The sequence below is a fragment of the Micropterus dolomieu genome, linkage group LG09, assembly GCF_021292245.1.
Source record: "Micropterus dolomieu isolate WLL.071019.BEF.003 ecotype Adirondacks linkage group LG09, ASM2129224v1, whole genome shotgun sequence".
Taxonomy (NCBI): Eukaryota; Metazoa; Chordata; class Actinopteri; order Centrarchiformes; family Centrarchidae; genus Micropterus; species Micropterus dolomieu.
In genome coordinates, this window is record NC_060158.1 from 29320978 (window position 1) to 29343959 (window position 22982).

General features: G+C 40.3%; 2 protein-coding genes across 2 annotated transcripts in view; both read right to left on the minus strand.

Annotated features, from left to right (window-relative positions):
* The window catches only part of LOC123976309 (ankyrin repeat and MYND domain-containing protein 2-like), an 817726-nt gene that overhangs the window by 218982 nt on the left and 575762 nt on the right, over positions 1–22982 (minus strand). The window lies entirely within an intron of this gene.
* gabbr1b (gamma-aminobutyric acid (GABA) B receptor, 1b) overlaps positions 1–22982 on the minus strand; it is an 84912-nt gene that overhangs the window by 10930 nt on the left and 51000 nt on the right. Inside the window, exons 10-15 of the mRNA XM_046058345.1 lie at positions 19675–19825; positions 14133–14265; positions 9761–9877; positions 7482–7589; positions 6837–6930; positions 4316–4443 (exon numbers count right to left, since the gene is read on the minus strand). Of these exons, the coding sequence (XP_045914301.1) occupies positions 4316–4443; positions 6837–6930; positions 7482–7589; positions 9761–9877; positions 14133–14265; positions 19675–19825 (731 nt within the window). The remainder of the gene's footprint in view (positions 1–4315; positions 4444–6836; positions 6931–7481; positions 7590–9760; positions 9878–14132; positions 14266–19674; positions 19826–22982) is intronic.

Consider the following 22982-nt stretch of genomic DNA (forward strand, 5'->3'; position numbering starts at 1 on the left):
CCCCACCAGAGCACTGCGCTCCCAGAATGCAGGGTTACTTGTGGTTCCTAGAGTCTCCAAAAGTAGACTAGGAGCCAGAGCGTTCAGCTATCAAGCTCCTCTCCTGTGGAACCAGGTTCCAGTTTGGGTTCAGGAGGCAGACACCATCTCCACATTTAAGAGTAGGCTTAAGACTTTCCTCTTTGATAAAGCTTATAGTTAGGGCTGGCTCAGGTGAGTCCTGAACCATCCCTTAGTTATGCTGCTATAGGCCTAGACTGCCGGGGGATTTCCCATGATGCACTGAGCTCCTCTCTCCTCTACTTTCTCTCCCTCTGTATGCAACCTTATCCCATTATTGCATGTTACTAACTCGACTTCTCCCCTTTCCGGTAGTCTTGTGCTTTCTCGTCCCTCTCCTCTCTCCTCCTATCACTTCCTGCAGGTGTTTCTGGCTCTGGAGCTGTGGAGTCTGGATCTGTGGCTGCGGGTCACCTGCTGCCCCCATGTTCCTGCTCGGCACCCTCTAACTACTGTTACTAGTCCTATTATTATTATTCTTATTGTTATTATAATCATTAACATCACGACCATAAGTCTATAGCAACATCACCTTTACTGTCTGTACCTCTGTGTGTATTGTGTAGGCTGCCTCCCTCCCCTCTCTCTCCTTCCATCCCTCTCCTTTTCTCTCTGTTCCTCTCCTGCCCTCTCCTCCTGCTGTTTTATGAAAAGCGCTGTGAGATAACTGTTGTTGTGATTTGGCGCTATATAAATAAAATTGAATTGAATTGTAATCTAACAAATGTAACTGGTATTTAGCGAGAGCAGCACAACACGCTACCATAACATATCCAAGTAGGGAAGTCCAAAATCCATAGAAACTGACACTGGAAAATGCTGAAGAACGATGAACACACAAAGACTGTCTGGCAAGTGATCAGCGAAAACAGGGAAGTTTATAATGGGGCTGGCTGATGGCAGCCCACTGTGAATGGTTTTTATTGGAACTACTTTCTCCCAAAGAAATACCTAAGAATTATCGGACATTTCCTGCTCCAAAATGAGCCTACAGCCACTTCTACATCTAAAACATCCTCTAGATTCCAGGGCTAACCAACTTTTGCGGACAGCAGTGCTAGGATCAAACTGATTTGATTTAGAGAGAGAGGGGGGCATCTGAATGGCCATGCATTCATGAAATACAGACCAAAGCAGGGGGAAGAGAGGAAAAACAGCAAACACATGCAGATTATTTCCCCGTATCAATTTGCATTTCACCCACTCAGTTTAGGCTTAAATTGGGTTCAGTGCATAATGGATAATCCTCTGAGATGAATTAAAATGCGACGAGGGGAATGAAAATCACAAAGTCACCCATACTGGAGATGTTGCTGATTAAAAAGCCACTTTGAGCACACGCCTGTGTGTGTGTGTGTGTGTGTGTGTGATCGGCTGGAAAGAGAGTGACACTTCAAACCAGCAGCAAATGCCTCACGCCGTTATTTAAATTTAAATTGTTATGCAGAGCAGAATACTTGGTTTGCAGTGAAAGTACTTCTTGTTCTTAAATGCACATTAGAAAGCTGAACATTTGACTACTTTTTCTGGCTCTGAGACAGGTTTAGCTAATTATAGACAGAGAGCAGTGATGTTTTTGAACACTTGAGGGTAGATTGTCAATTATTCCTGGTCACAGTCATTCCATTTCTGCACCTGATTTAATTGGAAGAGGTGTGGGGTTGGGCAGTGAAGGGATTAAGGAATGAGGGGAGGAGGGAAGAGGGGATGAAGGGATGTGGGTTTGGATGAACAGAGGGAGGATGGGTTAAGACAAACTGAGCAGGATAGGTAGACCTGGTATTAAAAGGGTTTGACAGGTGATTACAGGGGTGGTTGAGGCGTGGCCCGGTTCCTGAACTAAGTTAACAAGTAAACTTGTGCTAAACATGTAGACAGACAGAACGCAAAGGGATTTTAGAAATAGCATTACTCTCTCTTAAAGTTCAACTGAAAAATCAAACATCCAATAATATATACTGGTTTTTGCTTGTCACAGCACTGACAAGTTTATTTTTACACTGTAAAATATCTTGCTCGCCCTGCGATGGACTGGCGACCTGTCCAGGGTGTACCCCGCCTTTCGCCCAATGTCAACTGGGATATGCTCCAGCCCCCCCGCGACCCTGTACACAGGATAAGCGGTTGACGATGGATGGATGGAAAATATCCTGCTCACTACATACAATGTACAAGGTACATTTATTTATCATTCTACAACACAGGGCTGCATTTCATGCTACACACACAGAACATATTTAGCTATCTAAAATTAGAGTAGAAAAAAACCCAATATGCAGTTACTTATATATATATACCGTATTATAAAAGGTAGTGTTATGGTCATGTGCAAATCCAGCATAACGGAAAGTTCAGTGTAATTTATTTATGGAGTGAGAAGAATGAAGTGAAGTTAAGGAGTCTCACAGCCTGGGGGAAAAAGCTGCTCTGCAGTCTGGTGGTGCGGCAGCTGAAATTTCTCTCTCTCTTCCCAGAAGGCAGCAGGGTGAACAGGCTGTGGCTGGGTGGGTACTGTCCTTTAGTATCCTTTGGGCTCTGCAGGCACCTCACCTCACCGATATCACTGATGCTCGGGAGATGGGTACCAATGATCTTCCAAAGTCCAGTATTCAGTTGCAGAGTGTGGTACTCAAGCCAAGAGTGCTGGGTTTACCAATCAGTTTCCTGGAGGAGATTGTGTTGAATGCTGAGCTCAAATCAACAAACACCATTAAGATGTAGGTGTTGCCTTTTGTTTTTTTTGTAAAGCACTTGTTGTTGGAATGTGCTATAGAAATAAACATGTCTTGCTTTGTTATTTTCAAGGTGTGTGAGGGCTGAGTGGAGGGCAGTGGAGATGCCATCCTCTGAGGATCTCTTGGTTCTGAAAGCAAACTGGTGAGGGTCCAGGCTGGCTGGGATGTTGTACTGAAGAACCAGTTTCTCAAAGCACTTCATCAGAATGGGGGTGAGAGCCACAGGGCATGTTATCAGGCCCAGCTGATTTACTCATATTCACTCTCAGCAGGACTCTCCTCATATCTGCTGTGGATATTGACAGGGGCCAGTCCTCTGGAGCTGGAGTAGACTTTCCAGCTGACTTCTTGTTGAGGAGATCAAAGTGAGCATAAAAGGTGTTAAGTTCATCTGGTAATGTGGCCTCACACATGCTGGAGGATCTCCTGCTTTTGTAGCCTGTGGTGCTCTGGATCGCTTGCCACATATATTGGTGTTGTTGGTGTTGAGAATTGATACTGAGGTACAGACTTCTGTATTTTTTCCAAGGTAAAATGAAAGTCATGAAATAATCGCCTAAAAATAACTTTACTTTGGTGTGGAAAAGATATTTTATAATGCCAAGATCACCGACTTGCTCATCTGATTAACGTTGTTGCTTGTGGGTGGGTGGGTGGTGAAGTGGATGATCTTGTCGTTACTAGAAAATCTTTATTGAACATGTGGGTCTTTGACTAACAAACTCAACCAAGAAGATGAAATAAAGGTGTATATATGTCTGTGGAGATTCTCCGTAATCCAGGTCATAGTCATCTATGGCTTCTTCAGTTCTGAACTGAAGATGAAAGGCTAAACGTCTTCAAGGATCTTGATCCAAGTCCAGCTGCCGTTGATTTTAACCCACTTTGAAAGTTGTATATCATTTTACTAAACAGGTTTTTCAGGAATCGTGTGAGCGGTCACAGAGTACGCGACAGACAGTGAATAGGAGAACAAAGTAGATGGTGTCCTGTATTGTGAATTTCAAACATCTTAATATGCACATACAGCATATGGATCAGGGAAATCAAACATTTTTCATGGGGGTACGATCCGTGATGTTGTGATGAAGGTCTCTGACAAATATGGGTACAGTAGTCTCTGATTGAGAGTCCTGTGATCGGGCTTTAGCCAGAAGCAGGCTGGGTAGTGGAACAGAGGCCAGTGTTTACAAAAACGTCAATTGTGAAAGGCCAAAAACAGTGAGGAAACAACATGTTTTCAAATGTTATGCATTGGTGTCCAATAGATATTGATGGTAAAGGTAAATTATGTGTGCAGACAATATTAGGGACGAGGAAACATTCTACAGAAGGAATGCAACTGAGAGAGGCAGAGGCAGTGAGGATGTGGACCCTCAGAACATTTTCACCAAGCGGGTAATTGGTCAGGGCTGTAGTGGGCTGGGATGGAGGTGGGTGCCGAATCTTCCCTGTAAGTCATAGGCTTTAGAATATGCGCACACACACACACACACACACACACCCCTAAGTGAACTCACAGCAACATTATAGATGGCCATGCCCACAGCTCGGTGGTCATTGATCTTCTCTGTGGAGATGGACTTGGTCTCATAGGCCAGGAAGATGCCGAGCAGCAGCAGTAAGCCTTTATAACCGTACACCACACCTAAAGAGATGGACAAGATGGCACCTGTGAGGAATGGTGGAACTGTTTGTACTGCTGCACATTTCACACAGTACTTACAGTTTTTCTCAGTCGCTTTGGAGCATTTCTCAAATCATCCTTAACATTTGCATAATAGTAAGTGCATTTCTCGAAACAGGTAGTACAAACAGCACAACACAGTGGATTACCTGCAAAAGCCCTTAACTTGCTCAAAATCCTTAGTCTATCTCTCAAAAGCAAATCTTTATGTCATTAAACTTGTCAGTGCCACCGGAACAACAAGTCCTTGTTTCTCGTTTATGAACAAGCAAGTCAAAATGTTTAGCCATCTTGTCAATATAACAGTGTACTCTGAAAGTATTTTCTGATGTACACTTTGGCTAAGATTTTGATGACAATGATTGAAAATGCACAAGGCTGCACTTTTTTTGTCTGGCATATATCATTTTCACCAGTACAAAGTTATACATTGCAGGAGAGAGGACAGGAATCATAGCTATGCTTTTACTGTTCGTACTATAATTTCTTGACAGAGCATGTCATTGTAAGAAGAAAAGAAAGAGACAGAACTGTTGCATGGGATACAGTACATCTCTTTGGCTGACGTTCCGGTCTGTTTTATCACAGATTGTCTTCCACATCACAACAGATACCTTCATCAATTCAGGGCACATTTACAAAAAAATTCAAATAGACATGTATAGAATGTCTATCTATATATACACTCATTTATATACATACGGAAGCCCTAATCAAATATTCTTTTACTCTGTTTTCCTGTGATAACGGGATAATTTTCTCGTGGTTTCGAGATAACCATAATGGTAATTATAATGCAGTTTGCTGTATCATTGGTTAGCTCACTTGGTAGAGCACAGAACTTATAGGTTCAAGGTTGTGTGTTCAATCCTAACTGAAGTTTTTCTTTTTCATATTTTTCATAATCCTCTTCAACAAAGTTCTTATGAAAAGACTGTTTCAAATGCTCACATTACTGTAAAGCATGTGCTGGACTCTGTTCCTTCCAGCGTTTGGTGTGCGTTCTTGGTCCACATCCATCAACCTATGGACTTGTCATTTCCCTATCATTCCCAGGCAGAGGAAAGACCTTTTCATTCAGGGGAATCCATGTAATGTTGCACATTTCCTGACGGCTTTCTGAACCTTTGAAATAGCCGTTGGGAAATGTGTGATTGGATTCCCCCCAATCTCTTCATAACAATTTTGCTGAAGAGGATAATACACACAATACACTAATCAAACTGTATATATATATATATATATATATATATATATATATATATTAATTCTCACTGTGTATTGTTACTGTTTACTGGTATTGAGTATTGGTCTGAGTGTTGCAATTGTGATGTTGTTGTGGTCTATTCTTACTTTGTTTATGGTCCTTAAGAAACAACATTTCATTTAGCTACAGTATATACTTGTAGGCAAAGGATATGAATAAAGTATTTTAACTTTGATTTTTGAAAACGTGTTCAACCATTTTGCATGTAGTGACTAATGCAATGAACTTATGCCTAGATGTTTTGGGGGGTAAGATTATTCAACAGAGACTGATACATTGTGATCAGCATGACATAAGCAATTGATAATGTAGGAAACAGCAGACAATTGTACATAATCATTTGCATCAGTGTGTCAAAGCATTTGCAATTTGTTCAAAACAATGAGAAAGTGCTTTTATGATGTGCACAAGTGACGAGATGATGTGGAGGTTGAACAATTACTTTTGAGAATTTCAGTTCTGATCTGACAAATGCAAAGAGTGAAAAGTGACTGAGAAAAACTGTAAAGAACTTGTTGAGTAAATTCTCACATTAAAAGTCTATACCAGTGATTTTACATTTTCTAAAGCCTATGTTACACCTAACTTTCCTAGCCTACAGAATTACCATGACTTGAGACTTGTTTGTGATGTATCATAAGTAACACTTGGTCACCCTTTTTTTTCACTTTTATTGTTCTCATCAATTGCTAATGAATCTGCATTATCAGGGGCTAAAACAATGAGCTATTAGTTATGGAAAGAAAGGCAGTTTGGTTTTAAAAGATAGGCAGAAAGGCAGGACTTTGTGATGAATTTGTAATCTCTCATTCTCCTGTGATTCGCCTGTGCAGCCCAGTTCATTCTTTACGTTGGAAACAGCACTTGACAAAACAATCTCACCTCAAAGTCTTTTTTGTTGCAGTTTTAGAATAATTCATGAAATTAACCATGCTGCTGCAGAACAATTGGCATTGTGTCATATACACTGAACAAAATTATAAATGCAACACTATTTGTGTTTATAATTTTGTTCAGTGTAGAAACGGGGATGCAGAGATATAGAGAATTTAGTAGTGATGCAAGATTTGGTTGGTGTTCCACTCACCCAGCCAAGTGTTCATCTTTTGTGAACTGCAGTGTTCCAGTAAAGGCTGGATCAAAACATCCAGGTCTCCTTTAGGGGCTTCTCTGGTGAATTTCTGTGCACATACATCCAACAAGAAGACACAGGTGAAGAACAGCCACAACTTCAACAGCAATTAAAATAAAAACAATTTGAATTTATGCAAAATAAATTTTATGGCTATGTTGAAATGAAATCATTAAATGAAATTTAAAATAAAATTTTGAATGAAAAATGTTCATTTTCATGTGTGGAAATGCGTAATTACTACCAAAATGAAAAGGTATCAAAACAATTAATAGATTAAACAATAAGTCAAGTGGAAGAAAATGTCGACAAATTTCAAACAATGTAATTTATTATGCAAAATGCTAAATGTTTGCTGTGTACAGTAATATTGACAGGCACAGGCTTTCATAACTTCTACTACCTTCTACTTGCTTTATTACTTTTTCAATTTCTCCACAGTCAACCCAGTTATTTGTTAGACACACCAAATACAGTATTAGATATATGGTTATCCTCATAAATGCATTCGTTTTTAAGAGAAACTAAAAGTGTATAATGTCTGGCAAGTTATAAATAAATAACAAATAAATAAATAACAAACAGAATGGATGATCATACCTCCACTGTGATATGTAAAGGATCCACAATCTGCCAGATCATGAGAGAAAGGATATCAATGCCGAGCAGAACACCAACAGTTGCGTAGAGTTTCCATGGTTCCAGGTGCTGCTGGGAAACAGGGGGTGGTGGTCAATACAGCAGTATGGAGAGAAATCAGAAAAAAGCACAGATCCTCTCTTTCTGATTTTGTGGGGGAGTGACTTAAGAACCCATAAATAAACTAGACTAAGCTGAAAAAAAAATAAATAAAAAATAAGATCCATTACTAAATGAGGCCAATTGGAACTCCACTCAAAACAGTGGCCACGATGAGAAAAGAGACAAAGAAGCCATACAGATGAAAGCGCACAGCTCCCAGACTCCATCACTAAATAAAGGTGTTCCTTTATGTATTTGGCTTTAAAGAAAGAAAGATTGTGCGGTAACAGGCCTAACACTACAAAGTTGTTATTGATTTTGTTGCATTATTCCACAAGAAGCTTGTTGGTTGTTGGAATGAATGTGTTAAAAGATGCCAAGGTAGCAGTGGTATCTTATCCTGGTCTAGCACCACACAATGATCTACACTGTCCATCCACACAATCACAGCTCCGGTTGCAGCAGTACTCTTTTTCCTATGGTTGTTTACCTCTATATCTCCCTCCTCTGTGAGTGTAATTGGGCAAGTGTTTGGCATCCTGCACTATACACTATAATTTAGACGACTTCGGCTCTTTTTGTCCTTATTTCTTGTGAAACTTATCAACTATGCAGGCGTGCTAGTCCTTATTAGGAGGCAATACCCGGGGGCTCATTGTGGAGGGAATAATGGAACTACCTACTGAGTATCTCTAGAAGATCAAATTCATATTGGATGAATTTTGGGGGCGTTCTTGACTAGCCGCTAGGCGAGCATTATGAGACGTGGTACAAAGTGACGCAATATGGTTACGGAAGAAAAGGCTGTTTTCAGGCAGTTCAGAGCAGTGTTTTCTTTGGGAGATGGGAACTGTCTTTGGGGTTAACTTTGGGCTTTTTCATTTTGCAAACCTATTATATCCCCATAAAGTTATATAACACATTAAAAGAAAGGAAAAAGCCAAAAGCATAATATGACCTCTTTCAGGGTTGCCTCCCGCCCCCGGTTGAGACATCTCCCTTTGAAAAACTTAATCTGATGAGGGTAAGTTTAACTAACATACATTTGCTAACCCAACCACTGAGTGGCCTCATCCTTGAGGTCTTGGTTCTTGTGAAGCCAGAACATAATGTTTGAAAAGGTCTCTGATAAATCATAAATCTCGGTCTTAGTTATGTTTAGTTTTTACTCTCAATTGCTTATCTCTAACCATACCACTCTCCCAGGTAATCTCCCTAAGCCTAAAGCTGGGTTTATACTTGCCACAAGGGGTTATGGCAGTCCTTCTGTAGATACAATAGATGGATGTATCGTATGTGATCAAGGAATATCTAATTATATTCAACATAGTAACTGTGTTTATGTTCTTTCATTTCATTTCATTTTTCATTTCACTTACGGAACTGGAGTTTCATCCATATACTGAATGGGAGACTACTGCCATGCAATTTCCCTGTTCACAGTTCTTTCATTCAGCAGACGGTTTACAGTGGTTTACACTTTGTTAGACTTGTGTCACTAAAAAGCAGCAGATCACTGAGCCTTTCTTCAACTTCCTTAATGTTGTCTTTAATGGCATTGAAAAATGTTGATGATGAAGCAGCATGTCTTCCATCCTCAAAGAGAAGGGCCACAGCCGCTGCAGCATGACCATTAAGTGAGTTAAAATGAGTTCAGTCAGTTTTGACACAACCTTTGATAAAATAATCCCACCTGATAGGCTTTCTTCAACTAAAGATATTGATAAATATTCTGAAATGTGCTGTGTCTCTGTCGGGAAGATGGTTGCCTTCACTCTAAGACGTCCTGTCTGACATGTCCTTTTACATACAGGAGAGGAGGCAAGAAAGAGGTAGGCAATGGAAAAATAGGGGAAGTCTTCTCCACCAATTGTAGGTGTTCACTGGCCAGGCAGCATGACAAATAAATGCTACACAATGCTCAAGTTCAAGTAGAAGGCCAACTATCCCACTTTGGGCCAACTATAGAAGCAGGGGAGGGAGTAAATGTAAAAATCATCTCTGGCCGTGGAACTTGCCCTTGAAAGGAATGATGATTAAGTAAAGCATAACTTTGGCATGGAAGAAAAGCGTTGGGTGGACTTAATTGTTCACTCCTGGAACATAAATCCTCAGGTTTAAATCCCTGTCACATTTACCTTTCTCTTATCCTTCTTCTCCTCCTTCTTGGTGAAGACGGTGTGGACCCACCAGATCTTGGTGAACATGCTGCCATAAGCAAGGCTGAAACCTAGACCAAGCAGCCATAGGCGAAACTAGAAGAAAAGAAATTAAAGATTTCATAATTAAACTGATTAATATATAGAAGACATTAATCAAATTAGACCTTCAGTCATTCTCCATCATTAAGCAGTGCTTGATTTGAGTTTAACAGCCTTTTAAGAATGACCTTGAATTGAAAACAAGCTTCTCTGAGGCTGTCTATCTCTTACCAATCTGTAAATATCATCACAGAGTACGGTCTAGACCTGCTCTTTTATGAAAAGCGCTGTGAGATAACTGTTGTTGTGATTTGGCGCTATATAAATAAAATTGAATTGAATTGAATTGAATTGACTATCCTCTGTGTAATACTGCAGTGATACTGTATATCTGCCTACTGTGGGGGACAAGAATCAGACAACTGCCAACACGAGAAAAGGTAAGAGCTTAAAGCAACAGCTTATCTAAATAAATATAACAATTAAATTATCCAAAATAAATATTAAAAGCTTGTGTCCTTAATATTTAAATATTTTATTCAATTAACATCCTGAAAAAGACACACATAAAGATAATTAGAGTAATGATAATAGTGGTGTATTTTTTATTAGTCTAATATCCTACACTGCTGTTGTATTATTATTAATAATAATAATAAAAATAACACACCCTTTTGTCAGATGCCTGATAAGAAAAATACTCGACCTCAAATTCAAAAGGATTGCTGTGACACACAGATTTAAACACTGCCATATCAAACCTTTTACCTGAACTGGAAAACTTAACTTAAAATGGTTATGACTATTTAATCACTGGAGTAATGTGCAGTAAGATCATCACATGCAATTGACACATACTGAGGAAAATGAGTTTGTGTCTTCTAAATGGTGTGTGACGTAGTGCTATAGTGCAATAGTGCCGTAAAGCATTACCCACTTTTCTGGGAATATTGTACATGCTCAACCCAAGTTACAAAGTGCAGGAGCAGGCATTCGGTGTGCCAACTGGGAATGAAAGAGTCCACTCAGGCTGGGTAGCTGGATGCTAGCGGCTAACTTGTAGCACGCCCCACATCAACTCAGTTTATCATCTTACACCCCCTCTCCGGAATCTCCATCTCCACGTATGGTGGGCCAAATGTTTTTCCTAGGATCATTAAGCCATGCCTCGCCCTACTCTGCCTCTGACTGGCTAGTGCTCATTTCCTTTGTTGGTTGGGTTGGTTAGGGTAAGAACATTAGGGTAAGCCAACCAGAGGTTACATCCATGTAACTACTGAATAGGAGACTACTGCCTTGCAGTTTCCATATTTATGGTTCTTTCATTCCCTGTGAAAGAGATCACAATGAGCAGAAAGTTTACAATGGAGATTTGTTAGATGTCTGTCACTGAAAAGCAGCAGATCACTGAGCCTTAATGTAGTCTTCACTTACGCTACTCTCCACTGGCATTGAAAAATGTTAAATGTTGGGGCTACAGCAGTTGCAACATGATCCTAGCAAAAAGAATATCGCCTACAGTGGCACCTCAGAGCACTGTTCCTCCCGCTAGCTCCCCCTGCCGGCCTCATGTGTCATCTATAGGTAAAAGGTCTTTTATCATTAATGATTTTGTTGTTTCTAATGGTCTCGACTTTTTATGATTACTGAGACATGGCTATCCCCAGGGGCCCTCTGATTTTGCATATTTTGATATTCCCAGGCCCTCTGGAAACTAGAGAAATGAGAAACGGCGATGTACATGGCAGGAGGATAAAACGTTTAAACTGGATACTATTGTGTAAAATAAATCAAAATATTACCTTGTGTGCCAATAAAACTTATTATATATAATAATATTAGTTCATCTGCCAAACAGATGAAAGCCTTTCTGAATAAACCATAACCTGTTTGATTGATTGACCCTGAAGTACGCAATAAAAAACATAATTTAAGATCATTTGCAGTGCACAAAAAAACATCATTTTGGATAATAAACACAAGCGGAGGTTTTTGCAAAAGAATGCAGTGCAATTTATTCTCATAATAAGGTGAACAGGAGGACAAATTACATTTAAATCAATGCCATTTTTGTTGCCTTAGTTGAGCAAATAGTAATAAATAATAAATATATAATAAAATAATCTTATATTGTTATCAGATGTTTGTTGACTTATGGTATTTGTCACACTGTGAGCGTGTCTGTTCTGTTTTGGTCAGTTGGTTGTTTTCAGTCAGTCATGTTATTTATAGTCTGTTTAGTATCTGTCTTATTGTTTTGGGTTCTGTCCTGTGTCCAGTATCTGTTATATAGTTAGTCTGTGTTTTGAGTTTCAGTTATTTCTTGTGTCCAGTTACTCTGTGTTGCCTTTATTATTATTCATCCACATCTTACTTAGTGTCTTGTCTCGTGTCCTTGTACTTAGTCCTGTTTTAGTATTCACTCTTAGTTCTTGTTTACATTATTTTTGGGTTAGTCTCCTCTGTACTCTGTGTTCTAGTTCTCTCTTTTAGGTTCTGGCACTTTGTAACATGTGTGTTTCTGTCTTTGTTGGTTATTCATGTTGCCCCATGTCTATCCGAGTTCTGTTTTACCTTAGCTTCTGTCTGTGTTCCTTGTTGGTGTTAGTTTATTTGTGATCTGTCCGCTTGTATTAGTTTATTTATATGTGTTTTGGCTTTTCCCCCTCAGTAATCTGCCTGCCTACTACTCTCTCTGTTTTCCCTGCTGTCTCCCTGCCTTCCTGTGTCTCGTTAGCCTCATGTCTGTCACCTGTGTTGCTCCCTCCCTGCTCGTTAGTCCCTGTATATATACCTGGTGTTTCGGTCTTGTCCTTGTGGGGTCATTACCTTGTGTGCAGTGTTTTGTTGTGTGGGTATGCTCTGTCTCGTGTCCTGTTACCTGCCTGTTCCCTGTTAGTTCCTGGTATTTTTGATTATTCTCGTTCTGGATTTTCTGTTGGTTTTCTACGTTCATCTTTGGATTTTGGATTCAGCCACTCTGTTGCAAGTGTGCTCGCCTTTTGTTTAATTAAAACCATTGAACTATACCTGCTCAGCTCTGTGTCCTGCATTTGGGTCCTACAACCTGCTTCACCACACACGAACCCTGACAGTATTTGAGTCAAATGCTGTGTGGCAGCATGTGGATGTGATGGGTTGCTTGTAAAATCACTGTATGGACAAATATGACACTATTTATTAAGTAATCTCTGGGTCACTGTATCATAGGTGGTGGTTGAAAAATTCTCGTAGCTTTGGATGGAATGAAAAGCGTGCTGGTAAAGGGATAAACTAGATGTGAATATGCTACATTGAAAGTATCCTTGTGGCAGATTATGTATGTATTTAAGGTAATAACTACTGCACAACAAAAAATATATTGCCTATGTAGGAGAGTGTTTATCATTATAATATAATATAATAATTGTAATGACATAAGTAATTTATGGTATTATTATATTAGTAATTACTAGTAGTAGTATATTAGTTAGTTTTTTTTAGTTTCTGTTTGTCAGGCCCACATAATAGGCTACATTCACTATTTCCTTTAATGTTCATTAGTAGTAGTGCTCTATAGTTTAAAATGGATCTTTAAAACTTTTGTTTTGCCTCTCATCTATTAAAACTTTAATATATTTTGGTGTAGTTTTGTTCAGCATTGTTATGTTATCTTGGTGAGGTCTCATAATATAACAAATGAGGAGGTCTGGGCAGAAAATGGATGGTCACCCAGCTGGAGCCTCACCGGTTCATCCATTGTCCAGCGCTCGGAATTTATTTCTCAGCTGGAGAGCTTCAAATGAAAGCGGTCAGGTGGAGCATTTAGCACAACCTTTGCCGCTCTTGACTAGCACCCATGAATCTAAGTTGCAGGGAGTGGAGCAGGCATGGGACTTGGGTTTATCCTGCTTCAGCTGTCTGAAGTTGTCTTGCAACAGTGAGAATGCAGGAGAGGAATGTCCACACACTGTCACGGTGGAAGATGTTTTAGAGGCCAGTTATCAACAGCAACCTCGGTAAAAACAATCCTAGCTTAGCTGGCCTCGCTAAGGTGCTGTCTCTAGCTGAAGAAGTCCACAACCAAAGCTTCAAAGAGGCATAGGACTAAACTTTTGTCAGTGCCAGGTCAAGACTAAGAATAAAAGTGCCAGTCCATAAACGACAACAAAAGTCCCTTCAATAAAGAAGTGAAACAGTCAAAAATAATCACCTGCAAAACTAATGGCAATTTCAAAATGGAAAGCATTGAATCACTACCTCCCACAGTCATGTCAGTTTTTAAATTTGAAATTAAATCACTGTGTTTGGAGCAACTTTCAAATTGTACCTGGCAAACGGCGGGGAACTGTCTCCTTTGGACATGAAGGCCATCGATGCCCAGAGGGAAGACAGCAGCCAGAGCCATCATGCAGCCCACTGCAGTCATGTTGTTAAGGTATGGCTGAGAGTTCTGAATGTACCTGGAGCAAAGAAATGGAGATAACCTTCATATATACATAATCATAACCAAACGCATACACAAACAATACACTCATACCATAGTGAAAGGAATGGAAAACAATTGCTGCCTGTGAAAAAAGTAATACTTATTCAACTCAGGTGTTAGGAAATATATACATAATATTTACTGTTTTTGAATTTTGGTCCCCTAAGCAACAAGAGAGTCATTCAGCTATCATTACCTTGCTTTCATTGCTTACACTTTAACCTTTCGATGACATTAACAGCTTGACAAAGAGTGCTTCATTTATTGTATATCGTTTTATTTATTTTGTTATTCTTTTCTAAATTGTAATATTTGCATATATGTTCTATGTGTGTAGCATGAAGGGGCTATTTCATTGAGCAAGCATTTGTTGTAAAAGGACAAATAAATGGCCTTGATTCCTTGAAATGATGCCATTTTTAAACCCAAGTTTTTACATTCATGTCCTACACCCAGGCAGTTGGTTTCAGTGTGCTTTAAATGTGCTTGTTGAAACTGGATTGAGATAGGGTCACCAGTCACAGTGAACATCAAGTCTCCTTTTTCAATGTTGGTCCTGAAAGTCACAAGAAAGTCACTCAACTGACACTTCAATCGTTTAACTGCTTTCAACTGATTTACCTTACTTGATTAAAAATTCTTTGGGGTCTTAAAATTCAACTGACATCTTGACTGCTATCTGTGCTCACATACCAACTGACATTTGCACTGCTTAAGCTTGATTTATACTCCTGCGTAGGGTCTACGTGCGTAGCTACGCCATAGACTCGGAGGCAACTTGACGTGTAGTTACATTTTTGAGGAAGTGCACGTCAGGCGATGGCATAGCCTCTGTGTAGCCCCGTAGCCTACGCCGTCCATTCGACACAGAAGTATTAATTACACTTTACAGCGATCCATATCTCAAAATATTATTATAAACAATGTGTAATACAGACATGTTGACCTTCTGAAAAGTTGAAAGTTCAGAAAAAGGCACTCAGTACTTGGTCAGGGCTCCTTTTGCATTTTGCAATTACTGCATCAATGCAGCGTGGCATGGAGGCAAACAGCCTGTCCCATAGGAAAGCAAAATCCAAGAATAGATCTCATAGTTGTTTCCTTCATTTCTCCTAGACACAAATGAGCTATTTTTAAAACTAAGGTGAGACCAAAGGCTTTTTCTCCTACTTCTCAAATTCAGCTCAGAAAAAAACATATATAATCTCATTTATGTCTTACTCTGATCAAAACAAGAGATCTCTAAATTATCTTAAATAAGTCTAATTCAAGTCTCCATTAAAATTTCATGTTTTCCAATTTTTTTAAGTAGTCACAGCCAGCATAACCACCACTTTGACATGATGTTCAGAGATTAAAAAGGATTGAATGCACGCAAAAACTGAGATACAACAATGTCATACAGGATGAGCACTTTTACTTTTGATAGTACATTCACTATGGAATATTTTTATACCTTTACTTGAGTAAACTTGTGGCTATGGTTTTTCTCCTCTTTTGAATAGGAAGGAAAATTGTACTATATTTAAGGACAATCAGTTGTTGACTGTTTGTTGTAGTTAGATGGCGAAGGGGCTATGTTGTTCCCCTTTAAACAGCAGGACTGGGGTTCAAATCCAGCTCAGGACAAGTCTCCAGAAAAGTTCTCTAAGTATAGAACGTAATACAATCAAACTCACTAACATCTCCCTAGTGCTCCTAACTGCTTTTTAGGAGCAATAGGCAAGACATTAATGAACTCAAAAAGATACAATGATTGTAATCTAAATTCAGTATCCATTATTCTTACCCAAGTCTCAAAAACTCAATCTCTCCTTATCTCATCTTTTCTCCTAAGGGGGTTTTAGGAGCAACAATTCAGAATGAAGTGATCTGAAAAAGATATACAGTTGAGATCTTAGTGCTTTCTCAAGAGTTAAAGAAAAGACTATTCTAAGCAAAGGAATTTTCCTCTGGGGTGGCACTGCTGAGGTGTGATGGAAGCCCAGGTTGCTCTGACAGTGGCCTTCAGCTCGTCTGCATTGTTGGTCTGGTTTCTCTCATTTTCCTCTTGACAATATGTTCTCTATGGGATTCAGGTCAGGGGAGTTGGCTGGCCAATCACAGTAACATCATGGTCAGCAAGCCAGTTCCTAGTGGTTTTGGCCCTGTGGGCAGGCGCCAGGTCCTGCTGGAAAAGAAAATCAGTATCTCCATAAAGCTCTAAAATCTCCAGGTAGACGCTGCATTGACTCTGGACTTGCTAAAACACAGCGGACCAACTCCAGCAGATGACGTGGCACACCAAAACATCCCTGACTGTGGGAATGAGACACTTGTAGCTCATTTCCTGGACCCGTCTGTGCATGGTGGCTCTTGATGCTCTGACTCCAGCCTCAGTCCACTCCTGGTGAAGCTCCCCCATGTTCTTGAATCGGCTTTGCTTGACAATACTCTCAAGGCGGAGGTCATCCCTGTTGCTTGTGAACCTTTTCCTTCCACACTTTAACCTTCCAGTCAGCTTTCCGTGAATATGCGTTGATCCAGCAGTGTGAACAGCCAGCCCTTTCAGCAGTGACCTTCTGTGGTTAGCCTCCTTGTGAGGGTGTCAATGTTTGTCCTCTGGACAACGGTCAAGACAGAAGTCTTCCCCATGATTGCTGTTGTGTGTACTGAACCAGACTGAGAGATTAAAGGCTCTTCTCAGGTTGACATGTCTGTTTTACGCATTCTTTATTATAATTTTCTAATATTTTGAGATATGGATTTTTGATTTTCATGAGCTGTAAAGCAGAATCATCAAGATTAAAAAAAAAACAGTGCTGAAATATTTCACTTTATATGCAATGAATCTATATCTATAATAAAATGTATCACTTTTTGACTTGAATTGTGGGGAAAAATGAACTTTTCCACGATATTCTAAATTTCTGAGATGCACCTGTAACCGCTTTCAGAGCATTCCCTCCGTTGATACATTGGCCACTGCAGCTGACTATCTTGACTTTTGGTCCTCCTCAGTAATGAAATGGATGAACCCCCCCCCACCCCCCCCCCTCACACACATACACACACATACACACACACACACACACACTCTTACCAAAATAGAAAAACAGAAAACTTTAGAATTCAAGCTCAGGGTCACAGTGAAAGCACAGGCCTGATACAGTACACATACACCCACACACCAACACTATCATGCACAGAAGGATATTTGTGTTTGTCAAAGGCTGTATCTCCCAGTGCTCACACAAAGCTTCTTACTGTCATCCTGCTGCTGTCAGAGGGAAACTGTCACCCAGTTAGCTGTCTGTCAGGAATGCAAACTGCAGTAAGTGTGGATTCAACAATCTGCCTCATACATACATTTTTACAGGAGTCACCGTCAACATTCAGACTGAGCTCTGTAAATATTACATAGATCACGTCCAAAATGCATTCATATTAAAGGTGAGGTTTTGTCCCTGGCACAGTGTAGGTCCTTAAAAAATATATTTTATGAAGTGATAACCAAGGTTGACAGATTAATGCCTTCAGTTCGGCCCAAAATGTCTTTTTAACTAACTCAACTGTTTTACACCATCAACATAGTTTTCACGTGACGTCACATTCCAAGATAAACGCTCCCTTGGAGAGCAAAAAAGACATTATTTTCCCCTGGCCGCCAACCAAGAAGCAAGTGATACACTGTTACTTTTGCGTTGCCAAAATGCTGGATGGTTGTTGTGCTTTTGGATGCACTAATCGATAAGGAGAAAGCCTGGGCTGTGGTAGGTGAGGGATTCCCTGCAAGGTAAATGTAAACATTACCACAGTCGAGCGCTGGCAGGGACCTGGCGGTTTTTAACGGCAGAAATACGACAACAGGTGATGTATATAGATCGCAAGTAACCAACACTTGCAGTTTGTGTCCATATCTATCTTTTTCTTGAATTGAGAGGTGATCCAAATAAAATTTTATGGCTTTTGCGGCGTCTCTACGAGAGAGTCCGATGTGAGCCGCTATCTTGCCCTCCAGGTCACAGTGCATGTCACGTGAACTATGAATTGAATATTCTCCTGACTATTAAAGGTTTTAAACATATTACTTCTAAACTGATTTGTGTAACTTAATGAAATCTTTTGATCATTTTATATTTATGTATTATAGTACTCTCTCTTACTGAATGCTTCAAATATGTGGGCTGCTTATCTTCCACCCAACCTTCTCCTCCTGTGTCAGAGGAGGTTTCAGAGCAACAGAGACACAGAGCGTCCCTCTAACCATAACTCACGGTGCAAGAGGAGAGCCAAACATCGCATGACTATAGTCGATTTCTTTAAATATTCTGTCATGTCTGCATGAAGCTGTAAGGAAGTAATAACAGTAATATATAAGACACCTACAGTGGGTACGGAAAGTATTCAGACCCCTTTAAATTTTTCACTCTTTGTTTCATTGCAGCCATTTTCCAAAAATCAAAAAAGTTCATTTTATTTCTCAGTAATGTACACTCAGCACCCCATCTTGACAGAAAAAAACAGAAATGTAGAAATTTTTGCTAATTTATTAAAAAAGAAAAACTGAAATATCACATGGTCATAAGTATTCAGACCCTTTGCCGTGACACTCATATTTAACTCAGGTGCTGTCTATTTCTTCTGATCATCCTTGAGATGGTTCTACACCTTCATTTGAGTCCAGCTGTGTTTGATTATACTGATTGGACTTGATTAGGAAAGCCACACACCTGTCTATATAAGACCTTACAGCTCACAGTGCATGTCAGAGCAAATGAGAATCATGAGGTCAAAGGAACTGCCTGAAGAGCTACATTTCTGTTTTTTTCTGTCAAGATGGGGTGCTGAGTGTACATTACTGAGAAATAAAATGAACTTTTTTGATTTTTGGAAAATGGCTGCAATGAAACAAAGAGTGAATAATTTAAAGGGGTCTGAATGCTTTCCGTACCCACTGTATGTCTGAATGACAAAATGTCATTTCTTTAACAGATCGATGAAGCCAGCAATGATACATATTCCATTTCTGAAAAGGGTTTAAGTCCAATATTCACACTCCTTTCAGCTTTAGCAAAAAATAAATATACAGTATTAAATTCTTTAGCTGCTGCATGCTCCAAACTGTGAGTGTCTGCTGTCTGGTGCTGGGCAGGTTGTGTACACTGGGTTTTTAGAGCTTTTTTGTACTGTGAACAGGTGCCTGCTGTTCACAGGTTGATGACAGCAGAGCTTGTGGGTCCTAAAACCAATACCTCAGTATTCGGTAGTAATTATCTGTTTGTCACACAAGTCAGTCCATACACATAACACGCCAACCATTGCTCATATAAAAATAATGATTTGTGCAACTTTAAATTAATGTTGATCTCAATCAATGTCTAGTCAAGGTGAGCTTTTGTACCTGACATTGCTGTTGTAGATGTTGAAGGTGAGGCAGACGATTCCCAGCAGGATCCCCAACCCAGCAAAGACAGACACAGACACAAAGAGCTTTTGGGACAGATAGCGAAACTCCTCGATGACCACTGTCTGGTCTGCAGGGGGTCCTGAGCCTACAAAACACAGAGGAAATAATGAAAAGGAAGAAGAGACTGTCAAGGAACAGGTCCTGCTCAGAGACACAGGACTCATTTCTACTGGCAGAATGCCTTTATATTATTTATTAATTATTATTATTTATTGATAATCTCATTATGAAGTTATTATTGAATAACCTAGAATATGATCATGCTGTCTTTTGAACATTGGACATAGTATATTAGGCTAACTTTTTCAGGGAAAATGAAATAATAAAACTCAATATCAAAGCCAGTGCTCAGGAATTATTAGTCTCATGTGACTGAATGGAAATGATAAATTGTTGTGTAAATTAAGTGTTTCTTGCTGACAGACAGACTCTCTGATGATAAAAGTTAATGGGGAAATCACAGATCATGAAAAGAAAAATCTTGAAGAACGTTGCTTTTGGTCTTTTTGTCGTTCAGACCTAGAATAAACACAGATTTTTAACTAGACGGTGAATCAGAAACAAATCAAATATAATACTTGAGAGTAAAACTGATATCCAATAATAATAATGGCGTGTTGGTCAGAAAAAGATTTCCGTTAAGGCTGCTCTCGTGTTTCCTTGCTCATGGCTCCTCAGAGATCCTTCCTCGCTCCTCTGAACACAAATAAGAGCTTTGAGACTGTCACTAACCCCCGGTCGTGACCCTGACCTGCCTGTTGGTATGTGTGTGATCGTAATTTTTGAGTTCTTTTTCCCTTTGGTATGTTTGCGTTGTGCTTGGTGTGTTTTGGTTCTGCTTCCTCCCTCATGCTCTGGGTCTGCTGGTGGGCGTGGTCACCGGAGCTCCAGTCAACTCACCTGCAACGCATCCTGTTAATTAGCACACTCATCCTGCAATCAACTCACCTTTAAAGACCAGCTCAACCTTCCAGTCCCCTGCTGGATTGTTGTACTACACAGTATGAACATGTCAGCCTGTTTTCTGTCCTGAACTACCAGCATCTAGTCAAAATCCTTGTGCTGAATGCTAACTTGTGTTCTCTCTGTCTCAACCACAGAATACCTGCCAGTTCATGGATATGTGACACGGAACCCCCTGAGCTTAGGAGCCTGGACCTCATGACCCTTGGAACGACCACCCCCCTCCAAACCACATCTCTATTCTCACTTGTGTTAAATAAATTCTCCCATTGCACCTATTCTGATCTGCGTCTGAGTTTCTGGCCCCGGTCCTGACAGAGACGGCCTAACAAGATGGGGGACAAAGAATGACTTCTGGTTCAAGCGAGGAGTGAGGATATATCAAATAAGAGACTCTGGATGTACACTATGCCATGTGAGAGTAGCTGTGGACTGGAGTTGTCTGCCTAAACAAATTCTCAGGCTTAAAGCTAAGGTAGGTTATGGTGGGAAAACTAGATTTTTGAAAGTGAACTGGAAAAAGTCCCACCCACTCCCTCCAAAGCCATTTCCCTAAAACACATGTTTGTTGTTGCATTTGACTTATTGGTTTTGGTCAGGATGTAAAGAGAATTTCAACAAATAACAAGATCGCCTCTGAAATATATTACCTAGCTTTAGCTTCATTTTTAATATAAAAACAATGATGTCTGACATTGAACATACAGTGGGGGGAAAAAAGTATTTGACCCCTTGCTGATTTTGCAGGTTTGCCCACTTACAAAGAATGCAACAATCTACAATTTTAATCATATGTACATTCTAACAGTGAAAGACAGAATCCCAAAGAAAATCCCAGAAAATCACATATGAATTTATTAAAATTGATAACCATCTGATGAGGAAAAACAAGTATTTGACCCCCTACCAAACAGCATGTTAATATTTTGTAGAAAAGCCATTATTGGCCAGCACAGATGTCAAATGGTTTTTATAGTTGGTGACAAGGTTTGTGCACATTTCGGCAGGGATGTTGGCCCACTCCTCCCTGCAGACAGCCTCCAAATCATTCAGGTTCCGAGGTTGTCGCCTGGCAACTCGAATTTTAAGCTCCCTCCAAAGATTTTCAATTGGATTCAGGTCTGGAGACTGGCTAGGCCACTCCAGAACCTTGATGTGCTTCTTCTTCAGCCACTCTTGTTGCTTTGGCGGTGTGCTTAGGGTTGTTGTCGTGCTGAAACACCCATCCTCGACCCATCTTCAGCTCTCTCACTGAGGGAAGGAGATGTTGGTCCAGAATTCCACGATACATGGCCCCGTCCATCCTCCCCTCAATACGATGGAGTTGTCTTGTCCCCTTGGCTGAAAAGCACCCCCAAAGCATGATGTTGCCACCACCATGCTTGACGGTGGGGATGGTGTTCTTTGGGTTGTACTCGGTGTTCTTTGCCCTCCAAACACGACGAGTTGAGTTGAGGCCAAAAAGTTCTATTTTGGTCTCATCTGACCACATCACCTTCTTCCAGGCCTCTTCTGAGTCGTCCAGGTGGTGAATGGCGAACTTCATGCGGGCCTGTACATGTTTCTTCTTGAGCAGGGGGACCTTGCGTGCGCTGCAGGATTTCAATCCATGACGGCGTAGTGTGTTACCAACCGTTTCTTTTGTAACTGTGGTCCCAGCTGCCTTCAGTTGATTCATCAGTTCCCCCCTTGTGGTTTTGGGATGATTCCTCACCCGCATGATCAGGGACACCCCACGAGGCGAGATCTTGTGTGGAGGCCCAGACCGAGGGAGGTTGGCGGTGGTGTGGTGCTTCTTCCATTTCCTGATAACTGCACCGACAGTTGATCTTTTCTCTCCAAGTTGCTTTCCGATTCTCTTGTAGCCCATCCCAGCCTTGTGCAGATCAACAATCTTGTCCCTGATGTCCGTAGAAAGCTCTTTGGTCTTGCCCATGGTGGTGATGTTGGATGCTGGTTGTTTGGGTGTTGACAGGTGTCTTTTATACAGGTAACGAGGTGAGGCAGGTGTATTTGATGTAGATAATTGGTTGGGATTGGGGCTGTGTCTTAAAGAAAGACTAACTGGCTTGTAGGAGCCAGAATACTTGCTGTTTGGTAGGGGGTCATATACTTGTTTTTCCTCATCAGATGGTTATCAATTTTTATAAATTCATATGACGTGATTTTCTGGAATTTTCTTTGGGATTCTGTCTTTCACTGTTAGAATGTACATATGATTAAAATTGTAGATTGTTGCATTCTTTGTAAGTGGGCAAACCTGCAAAATCAGCAAGGGG